Here is a 23,609-nt window from a genome sequence, read left to right as displayed (position 1 = left end):
TTGGAATATTTCCTGATTTGTTTTTCACCCAAGGGTAGTTAGAAGTAGAAAAAGAAAGAAGTCTTTGCATGTTTACCTTAATACAATGTGTTTTAAATAAGTACTTATGAAATATTAATGCTACTGAACGTCTACTTCCCTAAATAGTTAGTGATATTTTTACCCATGGAGGGTAAAAGTAACTGTTTAAAACACAGCTGTAATTGGATAACAGGCCTGCAACTGTATAGACATATTCAACTTATTTACAGCCAAAATGACAAAGTTCATTTTTTAAAATGCTCAAATCATCACAGATCTAAAGATCATGTTTATTTAATACTTGGTGTTCCTTTTGGAATATATCAATTTTGATAGAAAGTGATCCAGCTAGAATGGAGGTTATAGGCATATTAGTGAACTTTCAGTGCTCCTCTGTTCTATACTTTGAAGGAATAGATCTACATGGAACTTTGCTACTCACTGCTGGATGACAAAATTTCTGGTTATAGCTTTAATGTGCACAAAACATACTTGGTGCCAGCTGTACTTAAAGAAGATAACTTCTGTTATATTCTGATTCGTGTCTAATGTCCAGTGTGAAAGTTTCCAATATATGATAAGATGTATCTGCTTGGGGGATGTGTAAAATTTTCATTGACTTTAACTGGGAGATAACTTGTTAAGAGCAATAGCGCTCTGGTTTTAAAGCGATAGAAGGGGTGATTTCCTCTAAATGTAAAGTCAATGTAAATATTTAGCTTCTACCACAATTTAATGTGGCAACCTGAAGCTTAAACTAAACTTCTTGTCGTTTTTTCCTTTTGTTAAAGATTTCTCGTATGGAATATGTCCATTCAAAGAACTTGATATACAGAGATGTAAAACCTGAGAACTTCTTAATAGGACGACCTGGAAACAAAACCCAGCAAATTATTCATATTATAGACTTTGGTTTGGCAAAGGAGTATATAGATCCAGAAAATAAGAAGCACATACCATATCGAGAACACAAGAGCCTTACAGGAACAGCTAGATACATGAGTATAAATACACATTTAGGAAAAGGTACGTGTGCTTTTTAAGTGCAGAAACAAAAATTCAACAGCTGTCATTTGTCTGTTATCATCTTGTTTTCAAGTTGAAATTCTTCCCAGTCTGTAGTCTTTAAGAACTGCAAGTTTTGTGTACTGTGCAAAATTATAGTTTGTCCTTATGAAAATACTATTTATGGGAACAAGGTTCTCTGGGTCTCTAATCATCATGATCATGGCTCAGCAAGTAATTATGTTGTTTTTTTTAGATATCTGTAAAAGAAAGATGTGTATCTTTCTGTATCATAACATCTTCACATTAGAAATATATCATGGTGGGGTGGGTGGGAAGTAGATTTGCTTATTGAAGATATCAAAGTGAATAGATTGCAACTACATAATTTTTCAATGCTACCTAGCCAGTTTTTTGGTCCCTTTGAAATGCACCATGTAGTGGAATAAAAGTAGCTTATATTCGATACTGATTTCTTGATTTACTTTTTTTATGCTTATACAGTTAATGAGGGTTTGTCAGAGTAGTTAAAGGTTATGCTAGTGTTGTAAATATGATAACCTAAAGAAATAACAGGATATATAGAGAGATAAGTTGTTATTGAATGAATTAATTTAGCTGGAAAAAGGTACGTAAACACTCCAAATGGTCTTTGATTATTCCAGTTATACAGAGGTTTTCTAGTGAAAACAGGTTTGACAGCTTTGAATTTGTGTAAACCAGTTACATATCTTTGCATGGTAATCACTAATTAGGTTGCTCTTTGGTTTTAAAATGTTGAGCAATACTTATATTTCAAAGGTACTCCTTGTTAATATGGCAGATGATAAACCATTCACATTTTCCAGATAGTAATAAGGTGTTTTATCAATAAAATCAGACTATAGTAGCTTGTGGGTAGCACCTGTAGCTGATGTTAAAGCATGGTAAAATGTAGAATTATAGAATCACTTAGGTTGGAAAAGACCCTTAAGATGGAGTCCAGCTGTTAACCTAACACTGCCCACTCCACCACTAAACCATGTCCCTCAGCGCCACATCTACACACCTTTTAAATACCTCCAGGGATGGTGAGTCAACCACTTCCCTGGGCAGCCTGTTCCAATGCTTGACAACCCTTTTGGTGAAGACATTTTTCCTAATAACCGATCTAAACCTCCCCTGGTGCAACTTAAGGCCATTTGCTCTTGTCCTATTGCCTGTTACTTGGGAGAAGAGACTGACCCCCATCTCCGGTAGTTGTAGAGAGCAATGAAGTCTCCCCTCAGCCTCCTTTTCTCCAGACTAAACAACCCCAGTTCCCTCAGCCACTCCTCTTAGGACTTGTGCTCTAGACCCTTCACCAGCTGCCTTGCTCTTCTTTAGAAACAGTCCACTTCAAATGTAGTTCAATTTAATATATTTTTTTATAGTACCATAATAGATTTTCTTTATAATTAGGCATGTGTGTTCAGACATTACTTTGTCTATAGACAAATTTTCTTTTACTTCATTAGTATGAGGCTTTTCTGCCTATTTCTGCTTTTCTCTTGGTCCCTGCCTTAGTCTCAAAACAAATTGGGGTGAAAGACTTGTCTAACTTTCTTGACTACTCAGCTGACTTCAGATATGTCTTTTCTATCAAAGTGTAGAAACATTGTATATACAATTACTGTTTAGTATGTTCCATGGTAAATGCAGATCTGTGTTACAAAACATCGTTCGACAGCACTTCAGGACAGCAAACTTGGGAAATTTGCAGCATTTCCAGGCAACATGGAAAAAATGTATACCTTTTTCAAATTAATCAACACCTGCAAGTCTTCAAAACAGATAGGAGGAAGACTTAAGCAGGTGCATTTAACTGATGATGAGAGGAAGATGTTTTTCTGTGTTGACGTGTCAAAGGAGTATTGATTTCACATGTCCAAATATTACTTTATACTATAAAATTATTTTTGAATTGTATTTCACCTGTCTTGTGTCTGTGCATCATCTGGCTTCTTTGTTTCTTCACAAGCAAAGCTGAAGCATTTAATTTCATGATGTGCAAACCAATTTTGCCATTCATTCCAGATTTTGTCATGAGTTGATTTTGCTTTCTCCACACAGATTCCTGAAACAACCTCAAATTTCTCCATTTAGTAGGGAGAAAAATGCAGGTATATCTGTGACTCTCATATATCCATATGTAAGATTAAGAGCACATACAAGGTCCCCAGATTATTAGAAGTGTATGGTCAGAAATCCCTGAATCGTACAATTGCTGAAAGATGATCCCGGTCATTTGATAAAAGTTTTATATTTGGGTACTGTACACCTAAATTTCAATAACATTTTGCATGTTTACATACTGCGTTTTTTTTAGGGAAATGGAAAAAGTGTTGTTTAATATGTATCTGTTTTGCCTTTGTATCTGATACCTGATTTTGGAGGCAGCCTTTTGAGTTGCTTTTAAAATCTTACTGGCAGTCCCACATCCTGAAAACATCTTCACAGGGTTGCTACCTTCTTTGTATACTTGCTTTTAGGGGGAGGTTCTGAAAATAAGACTAAATAATTGTTGCTTCCCTTTTTAAAGGTGGGAGATTAGACTCTTGTGCCTGTTTTTTCAGTTTTTTGGAAGTGCTTCTGGAGAAAGTATAGGATTCATCAAAGTAAAAGATATTTAAGATTAGTTTCTACTAAGTATATGAAGCATTGGTGTAGTTCTTTGTACTTATACATCAGGAATGCACAAATTTCAACAATATTTTTTGTCAAAGAAACACGTTTAATATCTAGAATATAACCTAGTCTTGTGAAACGCAGTTGAGACTCTTGGCTCTGTGACCATCCTGGAATACAGCTTAGTAAGTGGGTTTATCTGTAATGGAGCAGCTAGGAAACAGTTACCCAGTTTGCTTTTCTTTTTTTAAGACTAAAGATTTTGTATATAAAGAAGTTCATCAACCTACAGAGTTTAACTGTCATGTTGTAGTTGAACACATGAGATGAAACAGGTGAGAAATGTCTTCCTTTTACTGGCAAGTTGAATCTTGATAGTTTGAGGGATTTTTTTTTTTCATCATTGTCTCAGACTTCCTTTTCTGATAATATAAAAGAATGCTGGGAGCATCTTTCCTTCAAATGAGCGATTTACAAACAAGGTTGATGTGGACAAAAGTGCTGAGGAGTAGAAGGGCCTAAGTTTTTAACTTCAATTTAAGTACTTGAATAGCCCTGGTTTCCATATCTAGATTCCAAGTCATTCTGTCCTCCTCCGGAATTTTTTCAATACCTGAAGTATTTCAGTGTCTTCATATGCTTTTCTACTTAGCTCTTCACTGATGAGCAAGATTTTTTTTTTAAGCAAAAATAATCTTTATAAAATAATATGAATAATGATTCCTTTGAAAGATATGCTGATGTGCACTTCTGCATAGTTATTGTCTGCAAAGCAATCTCCAGAGTTAAAATTGTAAATTACCGTATTTGTAGTTCATATCTTTAAAGATTGTTAATTAGTATTCATTCTAAATAGCTTATTCTCTTTAAGTAGAATACAATGATAAAAAGTTTAAGAATTTAAAAGCTGTGCCACAGAAGGTGGTGCTTACTTGTAGAAGGAAAGAATGATATTTGGTAGTAGTTGTCCTGGAAAGGAAAACCAAATGGTAGTAAAGAAAATTATGAACAACTACAGGTTTCAGCATTAGGTATTAAAGCTAACAAACCTTTCAGTTTATTGAAATCTAAACTGCATTAGAAACCTGTAAAGTTTGAGGTTGATTCAGAAAGTGTTCTGTTATCCCTGCCATAGGGCTGCAATTTCAGGGTGTAAGGGGAAGGCCGAACTCAGTATCACAGAATCATAGAATCGCAGAACGGTGGGGGCTGGAAGGGACCTCTGGAGATCATCTAGTCCAACACCCCTGCCAGAGCAGGGTCACCTAGAGCAGGTTGCACAGCAACGCGTCCAGGTGGGTTTTGAATGTCTCCAGAGCAGGAGACGAGGCTGACAGTGTCAGCTATCTGATGTTCATCTTCCACCGTCAGTGACCAATAGCCTCCAAAGGTTGATTTTCTTCGGTATTGGCTACTTAAGAGCTGACAGCTCTCTTTGCTCTCAAGTGTCTATCCATATGTTTTCATGTGGACAGAGAAAAGCGGTGGGGTGTGTGTCACCTTATTTCAACTGATATTTCAGAACATCAGGATACTGCCATCATTATGTTTCGTTGATATCAGCTTCAGGTGGTACAACCAATTTTAAAATCAAATTAGTTCTTTTTTTCCTGCTTACATAAGAGACTCTCCCCATATCATTTAAGAAAATAAAACAAATGTAAAACTGGTAATTACCTGAAGAACACAATTGAATTTTCAGGGGGATTACATGTCTGATATTAACACAGGAACATAGTAAATGACACTTTTTCCTTCAAGGGAGATTTTTTCGTCTCCTTGGGTAGAATCTTGATCTCTGGTTGGACAGGTTTATTTTTGTCTAATGGTAACTTGTTAAACACGTATGAAAGTTCTGACAGATTTAACTTGTGTATCATGGGTAGTCCTGTACCTGTCAGCCTTATGCAAAGCCATAAGGAAGTGTGGATAGGTATATACTGGCTCCTCTGGCAAAGGCAGCTGTGACAAAGCTAATACTCTTTTCAGTAGCTTGTCTCCCTGTACTATATTAAGTCTTATTACAAGAGATTCTCAAATATGTAGACAATTCTTAAATGTAGATGGAAAAGGTTTAGAATGCCTTTCTGAGATCTTTACTGTGATGTTGCTGAACCACGCAGAAGAGCATCAGCCTTATGTAATAACTGCTTCAGTTGGAACTCAGAGCAGTGGTTGTTCTTGACCTTATTATTTTGCAGGCATTTCTTGGATGACAGAGAGCTGTTTGTCATCTTTTAGGTCTAACAAACACTGAACAGTAGGAATTGGGCTCTTACTTTCACAGCCTCTCCTTTGTGCGGAGTTGTGTTTTTTTTTTCCTGTACGTTCTGTGATTCCCCTCTAAAAATGTAATCGTCTCTGGGGAATGACCAATATCCTTGGTTTTATTGGTCTTTTCTTGGTAATGCTTAATTATTGAAGAGGCAGAGGTTAGTTATCTTACAGTGAATACCTGAGACTCTTGGGAAACCATTCTGGTCTTTAATGCTAATTGAAAAGCTAAATGAAGTAAATTTCTTTAAACAGTACTGATCTTCAAACAAAACCAAAAAAAACTCCACCCTTACCTTTACAGTAGATCTACTCTGTTATTGGAGCTGTTATACATTCTGATTTAAAATCAGTTTTCTAGGGCTAGACTTTTTTGTGATCTAAACCAGCAAAAAATAATTCCACATTGGATCGATTTTGATGCATTCCTTACTATAAGAACAATAAATGTTTGGACCTAGAATTGTATTAGCTTAAATCCTGAAGTCTTTCTAAAAACTCAAAGAAAAAACTGTTTTCTGTAGTTACAGGCTGTGCTTTGTGGTTATGGCCCTCCAGGAGTCCTAGCAACTTCCATTTGTCACTGAGCCAGTGGTGCAGGATGAAGTTGTTTTCCAGACCCCTAGGAAGTTTATTAGTCTCCTTCTTGTACCCCCTGAATTATCACTGGACCCTTGGCAGGGTTGTAGCTGCCCTAGATAAATACCTTTTTCTGTTTAACTAACCTTATAAATCATAAATTATATTAAAAAATGCTTCTAATACAAACTGAACTAAATAAATCTTTCCCCCCTGCCACAGGTATAACTGAAAATAGGAAATTTTTTTTCTGTAAAGTCCACATTATTAACACAACAGTGTCACATACAGTGTATGCTTATGATAAAATTGGCATGCGACTTCCTTTCTATGAACCATTAACTTCAGGATTCATAATTTTGTTTGGGAAGGGATGGTCTCATTTCCCTGAAATTACATTATCGTATGAAATTGTATCACTTTTAGTAAGACTATGGACTCTGGGTGATTAAATTTCTAATTGATTTTTGCTGAACTTTATAGACTGATAGTTCAGGATATGTAGATTGTCACTTTTCATCTACTTTGTGATTACAGTAACAAGTCTGTGTATCAAACCATGTAATCATCCTGTAGGTAATATTGCATTTTCTGATCCAAATAGTTATTATGTTTCTACTGTTTCAGCATTCCTTATAGCAAGCGGTAAAACTTTGTCTGGAGGGAGGGTGCACTGTTTATAATGGACACTTACTGAAGACGGAATGTTGTTTGGCCTGTGTTACGGTTACTTTACTGCGTATGCTAAAAAAAGATAATTTCTGGAGATAGTGCTGAATGAGGTTTTAGTTCTTATTAAAATCAGCCTGTTTGAATAGAGACAATTTATCTGTGACTTGTGAACTAAATAACAGGTGTTAGTTTCTTACTAAATTAGCTAGCTTCAGGTGACCTTCTTGGGAGAGAGGAGACCGTGTGCCCTAAAGCTTTATTGTGTGTTTGTCATTTTATGATTGTATTACCTTTTAGACAACAGATCCTCTCAATCTCATTAAATTGTGATGCACTAGGATCAACATACATCAGCATCCTCCAGCTGATGCTTGGAATCCTTTTGTGTTCATGCTAGTCCACTGCTAGTGGTTTTTTTTTTTTTTTTTCCAGTTTTCAGAGATCCTTCTTCCAACAATAGGAATATAATCTTTGGGCTTCCTCTCAGGTAAGCCTCTCAGGCTTATCGTGAAATACTCCATCCATAGGAAAGGATGGTTTACTACTATTTTTTAATTACTCCAAAGTGATCAGTGAAGAACTCAAATGGATTCTAAATAGTAGTCCCATTCCCCAAAAATTAAAACAAACAAAAATCTTTTCCCATAGGAGGTTCTTGAGGGCATTGTGATTTCAAATTATGTATCCTAGAAGTAGTTCCCACAGAACTATCCTACATAAATATCTCCAATGGTCAAAAGCTCATTTAAAAAAAAAAAAAATCCTCTTAATTAGAAATAATATCAGGGTAAAGATTGAAAATTGCTCCTTTCATAGAGAGGAATATTAGTGAAGGAGCAATTGCCTCAATAAGGTGTTTGTTTATTTTTGAGTTGTTGGGTTTTTTGGTTTTTGTTTTGTTTTTTGTTTGTTTGTTTTTTAAGGGGGGAGAGGTTAACTTTTCATCAGCGTAACCTGTAGAATTTAATGCAAAAGAGAGGAATTATTGCCCCTGAGCAAAGACCAAATAGAACTTTCCAGTACATTTTTGTGGGCCATACCTTAGTGTTGCCCATAGATGAGCATGCACTTGTAACAATTTTGTATGCTTTACCACCATCTTACCACTGATCTGGTTTACATGAAGCACACACCACATTGCACAAAAGGTTTGTTGTGAGCACAGTGCTCATGAGGTGCTTGTTATCTCCATGTCCACCCTGTCCCATGAAGAGTACAGGATTTCTGCATGCAACTGGGATGAACGTTTCCTTCATGTACTGAAACCTGTCAGGCACAGAATTCTACAGCTTATTCCTGCTTTCTTCTTAACCTGTGCGGTTGCATCAGGATAGCGTATGGTCAGCAAATGGGATGTTACAGGGTTGGCAGACAAATTCAGATAAGACCAGATTGTCTGAAGGGCACCCACGGAGAAAGGAAGCAGCAGTGGACAACAAGAATGATGGAGCGGACACAAACAAGAAGAGTGTTGGTGAGGGAACTGGAAAGATGGAAACAAATGAAGGGGAAATGACTGTGAAAGAACCTCATGTGGTTGGCAGATGTGTGAAGAAGTAAGGGGCTAGATGTAGCCCATGCTCTGTATTACCATACTTTTTTGGTATTTTCTTGTTCACTTGGTATTGTGTGTATACTCAGTGTTCAAATGAGAAGAATGGGGGGAAAAAAAACAGTGACAAATAAATTTTTCTTTTTATATGAAGATTAGGAATTGTTTTTCAGATGAAATGTATTTGTGGCAATATTTTGTGCTGGTCAGGTTGAAGCCAGGTTGGCTTTGTTAACTTTCCTGTGTTCAAAATCCAACAAACATTTTTTTTGTTTACTTTTCTGTTCCATTTCTCTTTCTGTCAAAGCATAGTGATTTTGTCTTTGTGAAAATACTGAGTAGGAACAATGTTAATGCTTCGGTTTTCTCCCTTATGTCAGAGAGGAAATCAAAGTTATAGGTAAATACAATCTGTTACTACAAAAGGTAATGCACTGTGTAACAGTTGTTTCAACAGCAGTAGAGAATGAAGTCAGGTGAAAATGTAAAAATCAGTTTTCTTCTGATCATTTAAATACTTTTACTATTCTGTATTATATTTTTTCATAAGAATAATGGATTTTATTTAAAAATAATATGGAATGTACTTGGGAAACTTTTGAACATTGAATGCACTGCATTTTGCTTGTTACTTTCTTTTTTCTATAAACTTCTATGAACTTTTTGAAGGACCACCACTACACTACTATGTGTGAAAAATGGAAGACATGGCAGACATTGTCTTCTGTAACTTAGCTTTTAAGTCAGACTTGAGAGCAGGCTGTATGTACATGCCTCTTCATACTGCTTTCTGATCAAATAATAAGACCTTCTGAGCCTTTGGCTCAGTCCACCTTCATTCCACCTTTGGCTTACTCAGAAATTCTATAACATGTCCCTGAGAAATATACCATCTTTTCCATGACTTTATAAGGGAAAAATGAGTTCAATTAATTCAATTAAATTGTTTCAAGTTCAAAACTAATGGATCAAAAAATATCAGAATTAAAATGCAATTATATACTTAAAAGGTCAAAATATGTTTTAAAATAAGAACAATTTCTTATAGCGAGATAATTTGTTTAAAGTACTGTTGAGATTAATATACCTGCAGTCTGCATCTGCTTTTTTTTGTTCTGTGTTCTTGATGGAGTATATAGTATACAAGAAGCCCCCCACATCCTGAGTTTGATTTCAAGTACTGTATAACTCCCAGTTATTTTACATAAAAGCTAACTTGAAATGTAATGTAAAATTATGCAGATTGAATGTTCTAATAATATTTGAATCTTGTTTCAGAGCAAAGTAGAAGAGATGATTTGGAAGCTTTAGGTCATATGTTTATGTATTTTCTCAGAGGAAGCCTTCCATGGCAAGGCTTAAAGGTAGTGGTTTTTGATATCTTCCTCTACCCTATTTTCAGATTATCAGCTTTTCTTGCCACAGTATTTTTCTTTTTGAAGTGTCCTCAAGCTATATAACTTTAGAAGTTTGTTTTGTTCTTATATCATAGGCTGATACATTAAAAGAACGTTACCAGAAAATTGGAGACACAAAAAGAGCAACCCCTATAGAAGTATTGTGTGAAAACTTCCCAGGTAATGTCTACTGTTAATAAAAACGATGTATATTGATTTAGAAAATGAAACTGGCATGGATAATTGTTTAACATCTGGTTTTAAAAATAAAATAATGCTTCCAAATATGTGTATTATGTACTATGGTGATAGATACAAGAATTATCCTTTGAAGCAGCACTAAGCTAATGCTGTTCTTCAGAAATTGATTCTTCTAAAGGAAATATTTAAAAAAAAAAATTGATACATATTCTTATGGTGATCAATAGTCTACACTTGTATCTTCACACATAAAATTTTGCATATCTTTTCAGCTCAATCTGATATATCCCCTTTTAAAACAAGCAGCATTAGGAACAGCCTGAAATAATATGTGAAGTAACTTGGAAGTAGTTTCTGGTGTCACTTTTAGTTATCCTTAAGTGCATGGAGAATCAATGAGGCATTGGAAAATAAGATATTTTTTAAAATTTGCTGAGAATAGCTTATGGCAAACTGATTTGATTTCCTCTTATGAAAGGAAGTACTGTCCACAGTAGGCATTGTGGACAGGAGACAGATGTTTTGTGTCATGAAATCTTAGTACTTTTGCTTTTGATGCTCTTTTAAAATACCCTCTCAAGTAATCTTAAAAGCATAATCAAGAAGAATCTACTATGGGAAGAAAAGTGTAAAATAATTTGAAGTAATTAAGTACATTGTTGCCAAATTTGAAACATGAAACAGTATTCCACAGATATCTGTGCTGGATCTGTTCAGTTTAGTGATGGATCTGTTTAGTGCCTTGTATAACTGAGAATGTTTATTAAACTTGCAAATGACAAGTTTGAAATTTGTAGGCTCAACAGTGGGGTTAGAATGAAAAGGTCCTGACAGATTACAAATACAGTCTTAAAAAATATAAGGTACAGTTCAATAAATCACATTCAAGGTAGTACATGAAGATGGGATCAAATCCAAATTAAGAATTATTGGGTATGGAAAGGTTCCTTAGGTAATGAGTCAAACTCAGTCAGTCACAAAGTAAATGCCAAGTGAGCAGTGTCATGCTGCTATATTTTTAAAACCAAACAAAACCACTGTATGCTAAATTGGACTATATAAACAAGATACAGCCTGAAGGACACATAAATTGCCATTTCCACTCTACTTGATTCTGTAAAGCCTCAGCTGAAGCAGTAGGTTCAATTTGGGGGACTGTACTTCAAGAAAATATGTCCTGTTTAAGGGTATATTGTAAAGAAGTGGTAGTGTTTATGTGCTGTATTTGCTAGACCTATCAGCAGAGACTGAAGGTTGGTTTAGTCAGATTTTGAGGGAGAGAAGTTCTGTACCCTTCGGCATCTACAAACATGGAAGTTTGCTACAGCCACAGCAGCCAGGACAAAGTAGTGGATGTAATCCAAAAAAATTAAGTTTAGACATGAACTCATGTGTTTCAAATATAGTGAAAAGCATGAAAGGATTGCCATTTCCAGGGAGACTGTGGAGTTTCTTTCATTGGAGTTGTGTGAAAACAAACCAGACAGACAAGGCGGTAACTGATTTGCTATAGGATAGGATGATTTACTAGATGGCATTTTGAAGTTCTTTCCAACCCGGTGGTTAAAATGAGTACGCTATCAATTTTTGTTATGTTTTTTCATTTAACTTTCTTCTATGTATTAAAAAAAAATCAAATTAAATTAACTTGTGTTGCAGAACTTAAAGCAAATGTCTGAACGTATGTCTGGTGAATTGACAAAAGTTTAAATGTCGGGGGGAAGAAAGCCGGTTCAGGAATATAAATCTTCTGCACCCACTAACGAATGCATGTCTTGCATGTTGATTTTCATGTAGTTGATAGAATCCTTTAAAAAATAAATATCTAATTTAAGGTATATATGGTTCAATTCCTGGGAATAATTGTGCATTAATAGCTCCATATATGTCTAGTGGAGTCTTTCCACCAAATTAATCAAGTACATGCTTGTTTACATCTGAAAATGGAACAGGGAAAAGATATTTGACCTTGGAGAACACAAAAGATAAACATCTTTGATAGTACATATGTACACTTTCATAATAAATACATTCTTATATGTGGAATTTTTTGTATGTCAAATATTCAAGGATGTCTACCTTTCCCTGTCCTTCTTGTCACTTAAGACCTAGAATAGAATGAGAAGTACATCCACCATCATTTCAATTCTTTTCAGTCAGCCTGGAGACTGAGCTAGCTGATTGATGTTCCTTAAGGCAAGAGAACTCTTGTAGTATGAGTGAAAGATACTTTGGTCTGTGTCACATGTGAAATGCTTATCTTTGTCATACCCTGTTCTGTGCGATTGTACTGTCTTTGAGTGTGCAACACTACTGCTGTTTGAAGCCTTGTATAAAATATAAGCGAGGATTTAAACTTTGGAGTTTCTCCCACAAATGCATTATAAGGGAGGTATTTGATTTTTTTAAATTTTTTTTTTAATCAGCCAATTGTAACAGATTCAACTTCATTAAATGGCTCAGTTCCAGCCTGCATAACTCTGAAGACAGGCCTTGCATGCTTTGGGTTCCAATTTTCACAGGGAAGGTATGGTTAAAGAGGTCCCTACAGTATGTCAACATTTCTCTCCAGCGTCTTCAAATACTGATCTCCTTGGCTAGTATTACTGAAGAGTCTTGCTGGTCTGCTGAGCTGGACCTTAGGTGCCAAGGAATTCCTCCGATCTACTGCTCCATCTGCTTGTGCCTAAAATATAGCACTTAATACTCTGTTTTTGTCATAACTGAGTCATTTGGCATGTCTCAGCACCGTTGTCCTATGGTGCGTTCTTGACAACACCAACACGATGTTGCCTCACAACTTTTTGTAATCAAGCTGGTCTCAAACCTTCACTTCTCCCTCTTTGTACCCCGCTGTCTCTGAAAGAGTTTAACTTAGCATATAGCTCAGTCTTAGTGCTGGCTCTGCACTTCTCAGCCATCTTCTGTCAGAAGATAGGCTTCTTAGAGTACCTTGTTCGTACCACAAGATGTCAGCTTCTCCAGACTTACTGGAAGGTGATGTGCAGGTCAGGGTGAGTGTGTAGTCATATTGTTGTTCTGCATCTGGCATACATACCCCTTCATAGGATTAGTGAGTGCTGGTGGCATCTGCTTTTAACCTTATTCATTCTCTGACTTTCTGGTCATATAGAGATGCCTTCTGTTGTTCTTTAGGACCCTGTGAACAGTCGTTTTGGCTTGAGAGTGAGGAGTCACTTCTGTCAGAATGGCTTTCCAGTGGGTGGTATCCCCCCTCTTTCTTGAGCTACAAAAGTTACTAAACAAGTTAGTTTTTAAGAATTCTGTCCATGTGGAAGGAAGTGGAAGGACCTGTAGGACTTGGTCTTTTGTGAAAGCTTATTAACACTTACCCTTCTCACCATCTGTTGTTTTCTCAGACTGTTCTATTTCCACATGCCCCTCATTTCACTGATTCCAGAAGTAGTTATTGCAAATTTAGTCACATGTCTGAGCAGTTTCTTAATGGGATTTGAAGCTTGTGGTTCAGATGTTCATGGATTCTCCCTTTCAGTCCTTGGATTCTTGTAGTCTTCTGTCCATAAGGATGCTTGTTCCTTACACTGTTGTCTCAGAAGGCTTTCATGTCTTACATCTGTTATCAAGAGTGGGACGTATGTATGCCTTACTCACCTGCCAAGAGGTTTGTGCTGGAACTCTTGTCTTTGCTAGAAGGTTCTGGCTGCTAGTGCACAGTCTGTACTTCATACCCTTTATGACTAGGAAAGCTCTTTCCTTTTATCTTTACAGGTCCACACCCTTTCAGAAATCTCCCTGGTTTTATCTCCACTACTGGGAGAATTTTATAATTTCCATGTAACACCTACCAAATGAATCTCCATTTGTGTGCTGATATGGTATTTAAACAGCGATATCAAACTGACAGTGGTCAGAAGTCATTCTACAAGAGCTCAGGTAACCTTAGTACTTCTCTGCAGTGTTTCTGTTCAGGATATTTGCCACTTCTGCTCAACACCTTCACATAACGCGATGCCTGAAGCATTCTGCACTGCTGCAGCCTTCCATAGTCATGCTACAGTTATAGCTCAACAGAGTCTATACAGAGTGGTTTTTGTCACAACAACTGGAGTTGCCCACTTTGGAACATACATGTGTATCCTCTCTTAAAGAAAGAAAGGTTACATTCCAGTAACAGGTGTTCTTTGAGACATAGTCCACCCTGTACATTCATATACCCCCCTCTTTACCTTTCCTTAGACTTGTCTTTGTACAAATAATTGCAAAAACTTTGAAAAATAGAGGCTTTTCTCTCCCCACTTTTTTGGCACACTGTGCATCAGGATTGGAAGGTTGAATGGAAGATCTCGACAGGTAATGCAAAGGGAAAATTAGTGGGAGGTCACTTGGTAGCATATGTTTAGAATATTTCTTGAAGAATATTATTACTATTAAGTAACTTCGTGGTAATTCACAGATTCATGGTGAGCAACTGTTCAGGTTTTATGGTGAGAGGTGGAAGTTGCTTTAAAGTGTAGTAGTAAGTATTGGTTTTCTGAGTGCTGTTAAAACAGGTATGACAATTTTGTATCTTTCTTATTTATACAGAGGAAATGGCTACGTATCTACGTTATGTAAGAAGGCTAGATTTTTTTGAAAAGCCAGACTATGACTATTTAAGAAAGCTCTTCACAGACTTACTTGATCGGAAAGGCTATATGTTTGATTATGAATATGATTGGATTGGCAAACAGTTGGTGAGTACAATTAAGCTATTAGCAATATACTGTGGTTTTTCATGTGATCAGTTTTGAGACTGTTAGTCTTGCGTTTCAGAATACATGTGCATCTCATGGCTGCTGTTGTGAACAGCTGCTATTACAAACCCATTTTCAGATGCATTTTCAAAAATTATCTTTTGGCTTGAGATGTTTCATATTGAGTTTCTTTCCAGACACATACTCTTAATATCAAAGTAAATCTCTGTTCAATCCAAAACGAGGTTGTAGGAATTTAGACTGGTTTTTGTGTTGAAGGAGGAGCTTAGAACTTTGCAGGTGATTATCATTATTACATGTATTTTCTTGCTTTGGAGACTTTCTCCCACTATTTTTAAAACATAAAGCAATCACTTCTCTGTGTCTGAGGTATACTCCAGATATTTTCTAGTTCATTAAGAAGAAACTGTCTATGCTTTATATGCAGTTCTAATGAAATATGATGTAGAATATCAATTTCCATCACAGTACATCTAAAGTTGCAGAAAATAATGTGTTTATATTCTTTAAAGAAAAAGATCGATTTTTTAGCACCTCAAATTTTTCCTTGCTCCTTTTTAATAAGTAGGAAGGGGTTGTGAGTTTAAGTTGGACAATTTCAGATTATACATTTTACCCTGAAGTTCCTTTGTGACTGTCTGAAAGAACTGTAGCATTTATTGCTAAATCTTTTTTCAGTATTTAGCATTAAAAATTTACTTGAAGCCTTTCTTTGGACTTTCATCGGAATGTCTGAACTGCTAACTGCAGAAAATAACAGCCCAAATTATTTCAGAAAGTTAATGTCTGATAGTACTGAGAATTGCTATTTCATGAAATTGTGTAAGTTTTGGTTTACCTTTCTTTTTGGTATTAGTAAATACCTAATGAAGCTTTTCCTTTAATTTGAGTTATGGGAAACCGTCAGATTTAGAGCTTAATTTCTATTACAAACCAGTAACTTTTGGTAAGACTTAGAAATTTATGGTTTTTTACCAGTTGCTACATATTATTTATATTTGTAGCCTACTCCAGTGGGTTCAGTACATTCAGACCCTGCACTGTCTTCAAATAGAGAAGCATATCAGCACAGAGATAAAACGCAACAATCCAAAAATCAGGTAAACTGCTCATGTAGGATTATCAGCATTACTTTGTGTTTTGTTGTTATTAGAACTCCAAAATAAAATTGACTACAGGTTTTCTTTTATTTTTCTTTGATTTAGGTAGGTCCTTGTTAATGTATTTCTACATCTGTAGACCTTAAAATGTCCTAAAAGCTTGCTTGTTTGGTACTATGATATAATGTAGCTTTAAATCAGTATTGAATTTTCTCTCTGCTGATACTTCTTTAAATTATTATTTTAGTTCTCTATTTTTAATCACTGTCTCTTCCATATATACTATATCATCTATTGGGGTTCAAACAAGTATGTATAATATTTTAACTTTTTTTTTAAAACAGGATAATAACCTAGTTGGTAAAAATGTTAGCAATTTAGATCTGTTTCCATTTACCTAAGCTAAGTTACAGGGGTTGTGTTGGTGAATTTTGTTTCTTACTAGGAATTCTGAGTTTTAGCGACTTTACTTTTCTATGAAAATGTACGTGTAGGCATATGTAAATATGCAGATAATGTTGATGTACAATCTATATAGGAATTGAGTATGTAGTGCTGCTGCACTTTTAAAAATAATATATAATAATTTATGCATGAATTGTTTATTTTTGGAATTCTTATTTCTTCTTTTGCATGTATTCTTAATGCACTCAAAAATGATAGTCAGCAGACCATAGGGCAGCTTGGGACTCACAGCAAGCCAATCCACAGCATTTGAGGGCTCACCTAGCAACTGACAGACATGGTGGCTCGGTACAGGTATTTTCTGCTTCTTTGCATGACTTAATCAGTCATTTTGCTTTAAATAATACTAATGTCCTGTAGTGTGTGACATGATTACTGTTTTCATATTAAGCTTGCTGTCCAGTAATGCTCAGAATGTTCCTGTTATTTCCTACTTCACAATTGCTAAACTGAAATTAAAACAAGTGCAGAAAACTATGTATCTTTTTTTTTATGTGGAATTTTTGCTACATCTTTCTTAGTGAAAGCCTAAAATAATGCAACTGTCTATCTTTTTGAGGGAATATACAGTTACATCAGTGCAAGCAACTGAAGCTTCAACATTTGATGTTATTGAGTTGTATTAGCAACAAAACCACTATTGACTGAATTGAGTATGGTTCAAGTCATGTTTTTTATTCCTTAAGCAAACTTCAAATGAAATTGTTAAGTAGTTATTTTTGCTTAAACTTTACTACTTTTGTTCACACAATAATTGACTAGAAGAATGTTTCCCATGCCAGTACTTCAGTTATCAGTGAAAAAATGAGTAGAAACCAACATTTTTTCCTTTATTAGTTTATTTCATCTTCAAAGAGCTTTTTTCTTGCTTTGCTCTTAGTTTTACTTTTTGGTGTCTTGCTCTTTGACTATATTTAAAGGCAAGAAGTCTAAACTCAATATAGGAGGACTCAAAATGTCATATAGACTTTGCAGCTGAAGCTTTGAGCTTTCAGACCAAGATGAAAATAATTTAGCTTTGTAAAGTATTATCTGAGGGAAAATAAATATTTTTTTTGTCTGCTCAATTTTTGATTCTGACAATCTAACTTACATATATTTCCTCTGACGTTTTGTTTTGGGGGAAAAAAAAAGTCAATGCCTGAAGAAATAAGTGTAGAGTAAAGAAAACAGTTCTATAGCCTCACCAGTGTGATAATTCCGTATCTTCTTTAAATACTTTAAAACTCAGTTCAAACTTAGCATTCTCTAAATTTTGCTGCTTTAGAAACTATTGTCATGTGTCATGTAAGAAAAGCTAGTAGATGATAATTATCACTGTGCATCAAGAAAAGCTTCTATGCTTCCCCTTAACAAATACTTTGAAAACTTACTTGTATATTTAACTGGAATTGCAATAATTCTCACAATAGCATCAGTTTTGAAGCTAGTCATATATCTTTTGAGAACAGCATAGTAATGTGTAATCAAAATTGGATTTGAAATTGTATCTTCCAAAATTATTACATTTCTTAGTATTTTTTATTTTTATTTTTTATGTTAGGAAAAATACATATTTAACTTGTTGAATTCCAGTTAGTAGAACTTTCAAATTGTATATCATATATCATTCTTTTGACAGTTGTCACAATTAAGAAACCTTTTATTCTTTCTCAGGTAAAATCATAAGAGATTTTATTCCATTGTAATATATGTTAAATTTGTTCTTCCTTTTCTTTTCTCAAAGGATATGGGCATTCTGAGTTCAGATCACTTAGATCAGTTGAGACTAAACAGTTGCCATGTAAAAAGAGCAATATGCAAAATTGCACCTGTTTGGTCTGTGTCTTTGAAGATCAAGTGTTGTACAGAAGGGTATTTTAAAGACAGCTTAATTGGGTTGCTTTTTAATATGGAGTGGTCATGCTTCCTCATTAAAGGCACTTATAAAACTACATAATATCTTCAGTTCTGTTTTGAAGTTTGAGCCCTTGGCTGTTGTCAGATAACCCTTTGTACTGATACTAACTGAATCATGCTATTAAGTTGAACAATTAACTGGTTTAGCTGGATTCCTAACTCACCCCAAGAAGATGAGTTCTAAAAGTGACACACATAATTGTTCAGAGGCAAGTTGAGTCTAAGGTATGAAACTAAAGTGTATTTGTTTTTTCTGTGACATTAATGAGTCATTTCTCACCTTTGAGTCCAGTTTTATGCCGAATTATCCTTTTTTCTGCAAGATATGAAAACCTGGCAGATAGTTTTATTTTAGTGTCCACGGAATGTTTTTTAGATCACTAGTATTAGTCATCTCTAATACTACTGCTGATGTCATCTCTGAGATCCTTTTGTAGAAGCGTATTAAAATGTGTTATTAGTGATTCTTCACTGCTACATATTAAGTTCAAGTGGACAGAATGTTGGTATTTGTGTATATGTCTGTTAATACCTATTTTTGTACACTTTGTAATGATGTTCAAATGAGAAAAATTCAGATAATAGAAGGTTTGTTCATTAATAGTAATCATGCTGGGTTTTGTATTAAGTTATCCTAGACTCTCTAGGCCTATGTTAGAGATATACTAATGTGCTTAATCATGTCTAATTTTACTTTGTAGTGTCAGTTCATGTTTAAAGTTCAAATACTATTAGCAAATTGGGTTGTAAAGGGAAAACATCCAGAAATAGTTCGCATCCCTTCTTCCACATTTCTCTATTTAGGATAAGATTAAAAGGCCCTAGTATAGCAGTCTGTCTTTCTAGTTTGTGTAGCCTTATTAATGAGAGCAACTTGTGCCTCCCAGCAATTCATTCAACAACTTCCTGTGTCTTTATTTTTATGTTTGCCTCAGTTCCCAAAAATGTCAGTTGTACAACACTGAATTGTTTCCGTCTCTGTATGAACTGCAAACTGCTTATGCACTCATAAAGCCTGTACTAATCTGTTCATTACTTTTTTCACCACTTTCTAGCTGGTCTCCTTCCTCTTATCCTTTTTTTTTTTTTCTGCTTTTCCATTTGGCAATTCTTTAGAAGGAGGTTATATTTAAAGATAATGTTAAAGAGTTCCCAGTGAAGTGTCATAGGTCTTGGAAGGTGCTTAGGAACTGCTTGAAAGGTTAGGTGCTTGATGTAAGTAGTTTTGAGTTGCAAGACACCTCTCCTTCGGCAGGTCAAGATATCAACATGTTAGATTAAACAAATAAATTTCCCTGAGCTTTTGTGAATTGAAAAGGTAGTGTGAATTTTTTTGATTCTTTTGTCTTAACTGGAAGCTTTTTGAAAGTAAAATATAGCATTCTGTAGTATCACTAATTAATTGTTTAGGCATGAAGGCTGGCTTTATTTTTTGATGAGTGGAGAATTCAGTTACTGAGATAGGTAATGAAATTAAGGATTTTCTATGTCTTTTTCAAATTTTTGCAATTCCTTATTGTGATTATAAGCATGAAAATCAGCAAAACTTCTTTTGAGAGATTTTCTGGCATAGCAAATAAAAGATTAGTTTACGCATACATTACATTTTCGAACATAGCAAGTAGAAGATTAGTTTACACACTGACCCAAAACAAAGCATGGGGCTAGCCTGAAGATTTACTGTTACCATTTGGGGAATTGGTGTTCAGGCTTAACTTTGTCTTGTTATAACTGGCATTTATCGAGCTTAATCTGTTCCACAATTACTATGTCTCATTATTAGGTAGGTGGTCTACTATTTTAAGTTTGTTTGCCTTGTGGCATAGAGGGTAGCAAGAAATAGGTGACGTGACATATATGATTCTTTATATATGTCTCTTCAAATTAAACTTTTAAAGAACTGATTAAATTTGAAGGAACTAAATTTCACCCAGGATAAGATCTGTTACCAAAATGCTTAAAGTTGTTATAGACTTTCAGTTTAGTCGTTAATCTCTGACTTGTTCATACGTGAGTAATTTAATTGCAACACTTCTAATTTGAAACTTAGTTTAAAATATTAGTTTTCAGAAACCCGATTCTGTGAATATTCATGGAAAAATGTTCATGTACTTTTTGTTAACAAAATTTTTAGGCTCAAAACCATAACTTCACTATCACATTTTTTCGCTACCATCGTACAGAAATCTATTAAGAGATGAATGGTGCCTCCCATCTTTCATCAGGCTACTGAGGAAATCCAAGTCCAACTCAAGTCATAAATGGGGAAATGAAATTAAATTTCTCTTCAAGCACTGTTAGTTTAGTGTATTGGTTCTTTTCTCTCCTTTCCTAAAGTTTTAGCTTTTTATATAGATACACTATGATGAATCTTTTTTGTGCCTTATTTGTGGTACATGCTGGCTACAGAATTTGGTGTATGACACCTTCAGTTCATAAACTGTCTTCCTGGTGACTTAGTCTTGTTCAATTTTGTTATATTCCCGTATCTTTCTACCTGTGTTTTGCTTATTTTTGATATGTTTGGGGTGTAGTCTGAGAGAGGGAAGTGAATTTACCCCGCATTGTCAGTCTTTTACAAAATGCACTTTTGATCATATTGAAAAATGTTTTACTGATGTCACAGGGAATTAACTTCTAGTGTTGTAGGTTATTTTAGCAAGGTACAGAACTTATGATTCTAAGATCATATGGTTGTAGCTTCACTGCTACTGGAACTGAAGCACTCCTGCCTCTCTCTTGCACTCCTTTAAATGAATCTTTGTTAGTTTTTTTTTAAAGGTAAGTATTTTGCTCTGTTGCAGCTGTATTCTTGTTTCTTCATCTTACTGAGACCATTTCTAGACCGGTTTTCATCAGTAGTAGACTAGAGTAAAAGTCAGGGCATTTTGTGATTCTGTGAGAGGCATGACTGATGCTGTTTTTCAGTCTACCAATAACCTTTGGTTCACTTATACTTTCAGAGTTCACAGCTCTTTCAAGAACGGTGAACTTTGTTTTCCTCCCATCTAAACTAAGCCATGCAACAGGCAGTTATAGTTGATTGTGTTTGGTTCTGTATTTGGTGGAACGTGCCTGGTGTATGTATATGGGAAAGACTGAGGTCTCCTTTTCCTTGATTTCTCTTTCTTTGATAGAGATCAGCCACAGCAAGGCAGTACAGTCTTCTGCAATCTTGTGTCAAGGTTTCTAGAAGTTTGTGTCAAAGTTCTTTAGAGAAAACAGTCTTCAATTAATAAAAAAAACCACATTAGGACAAATGCCGTCTTGAAAAGAAAGACTTCTCCCTCTAAGGGAAAGCATTGTCAAGAAATACTATTCAGTTTTGAAGTCAGTTTGAAGAATTTCAAGAAAAGAATCACCAAACAGGTGGTTATAGTTTAGAATCATAGAATCTTCATGGCTGGAAAGGACCTTTGAGATCATCGAGTCCAACCATACACACACCAAAAAAAAAAAAACCAAACCAAAACCCACAAACAAACAGCCTACAATCTCTGCCACTAGAGCATGCCCTGAAGTGCCAAATCTAGACGTTTCTTAAATAACTCTAGGGATGGTGACTCAAACACCTCCCTGGGCAGGCTGTTCCAGTGCCTGACCACTCTTTCAGTAAAGTACTTCTTCCTAATATCTAACCTAAACCTCCCCTGCCGCAACTTCAGACCATTTCCTCTGGTCCTGTCATTATTCACCTGGGAGAAGAGGCCAACACCCACCTCTCTCCAACCTCCTTTCAGGTAGTTGTAGAGAGCAATGAGGTCTCCCCTCAGCCTCCTCTTCCCCAAGCTAAACATGCCCGGCTCCCTCAGCCTCTCCTCATATGACCTGGTCTCCAGACCCCTCACCAGCCTGGTAGCTCTCCTCTGGACCCTCTCCAGCACTTCAATGTCCCTCTTGTAGAGACGGGCCCAGAACTGAACACAGTACTCGAGGTGAGGCCTCACCAGTGCCGAGTACGGAAGCACCATCACTTCCCTTCTGTGCTTCCTCTTTTTTAAGCATATCAATGTGTTGGGAAACCCTGAAATAAGCTTTGTTCTTTGTTAGCCTATGCCAGTGCATTGACCAAGGCAGAAAATCGTTATTGCTTCTTTAAAACTGAAGTCAGTTTAGATGAGTATGACTTTAACTGTGATTTTTAAACAAAACAAAAACAAAATCGGTCATAAACCAGGAGGGGGTTTTGTTACTATGAGTTGTGCAAATCTTGCAGGTGTTCTTTTAATAATTGCCAAAAGGGGTTCCAAGAAGACCAGAAGAGAGTTGTTGACAAAGGCTGATAAGAACTATCCATGAATCTTGAACCAGAGTAGGAAACCCTTTTTTGCTGATCTGCCTTGCCTCTCCGAAATAGACTTCCTTTAACAGTGGTAGAAGACAGACCATAAAAATGTGCTTAGATACAGTTTTGTTCCTGCCTTAATGTTTTCACTTTCTCCTAACTTTTTTTATCCGTCAGAAGGGATAGATTTTTTTAACCTATTGTTGAAGAAAAATATTCAGAACTACATTATTAATGTAGGAAGCATTTTTAGACATCTACTTTCATGTTTTCCAGTTCAAATGAAGAATCTCTACATGCTTGAGTTTGATCCTTTTTTTTTTTTTTTGAATCTGCTGTCCAAGAAGATAGAGGTGAATGATGGAATAGGCACTCCTAGGAAAGAAGTGTGAAAGAGAATGCCATGTGAGAGCTCCATAGTTGCTAGAGTTGAGCAATGTGTTTGGTATTTGAGTATGTCATAAATGTTTTCATATCCTTTTTGTAGGAGAAGAGAAGAAAATAGGAGTTGTTGCGAATACTTGTGAAACTGTCACCTGTTCTTTACAACAGTCAGGAATGCTAAGGTGTATGGGTTTGCTTCCCATCCAGAAAGGGGCATATGGCTGTCTTGTTGTTTCTTGATGTATCCTACCCTTACTTGAGTAAATTGAAGACAAAGGCTTCTCTTTCTGATCAACTGTTGTTACTAAACCTTGAGCACAGGTCTGAGGATCTTTTTAGGAAGTTCATTTTAAGACTAGATCACGAAGCAGAAATCCTAAATTATTAGGGCTG

At 35.6% G+C, this 23,609-nt stretch overlaps 1 protein-coding gene across 8 annotated transcripts in view; it reads left to right on the top strand.

Annotated features, from left to right (window-relative positions):
- Window positions 1–23,609, top strand: part of CSNK1G3 (casein kinase 1 gamma 3) — an 83,149-nt gene that overhangs the window by 47,397 nt on the left and 12,143 nt on the right. For 5 of the 8 annotated variants that reach the window (XM_074570054.1, XM_074570051.1, XM_074570049.1 and 2 more), the window contains exons 6-11: window positions 813–1,047; window positions 10,028–10,113; window positions 10,242–10,326; window positions 14,914–15,062; window positions 16,088–16,183; window positions 16,847–16,942. In XM_074570054.1, the coding sequence (XP_074426155.1) occupies window positions 813–1,047; window positions 10,028–10,113; window positions 10,242–10,326; window positions 14,914–15,062; window positions 16,088–16,183; window positions 16,847–16,942 (747 nt within the window). The remainder of the gene's footprint in view (window positions 1–812; window positions 1,048–10,027; window positions 10,114–10,241; window positions 10,327–14,913; window positions 15,063–16,087; window positions 16,184–16,846; window positions 16,943–23,609) is intronic. The other 3 variants (XM_074570053.1, XM_074570052.1, XM_074570055.1) reach the window with 2 other exon arrangements.

This window comes from Larus michahellis, chromosome Z, assembly GCF_964199755.1.
Source record: "Larus michahellis chromosome Z, bLarMic1.1, whole genome shotgun sequence".
In the NCBI taxonomy this organism is placed as follows: Eukaryota; Metazoa; Chordata; class Aves; order Charadriiformes; family Laridae; genus Larus; species Larus michahellis.
The sequence above is the reverse complement of the archived record's forward strand: the minus strand, read 5'-3'. Positions and strand labels throughout refer to the sequence as shown.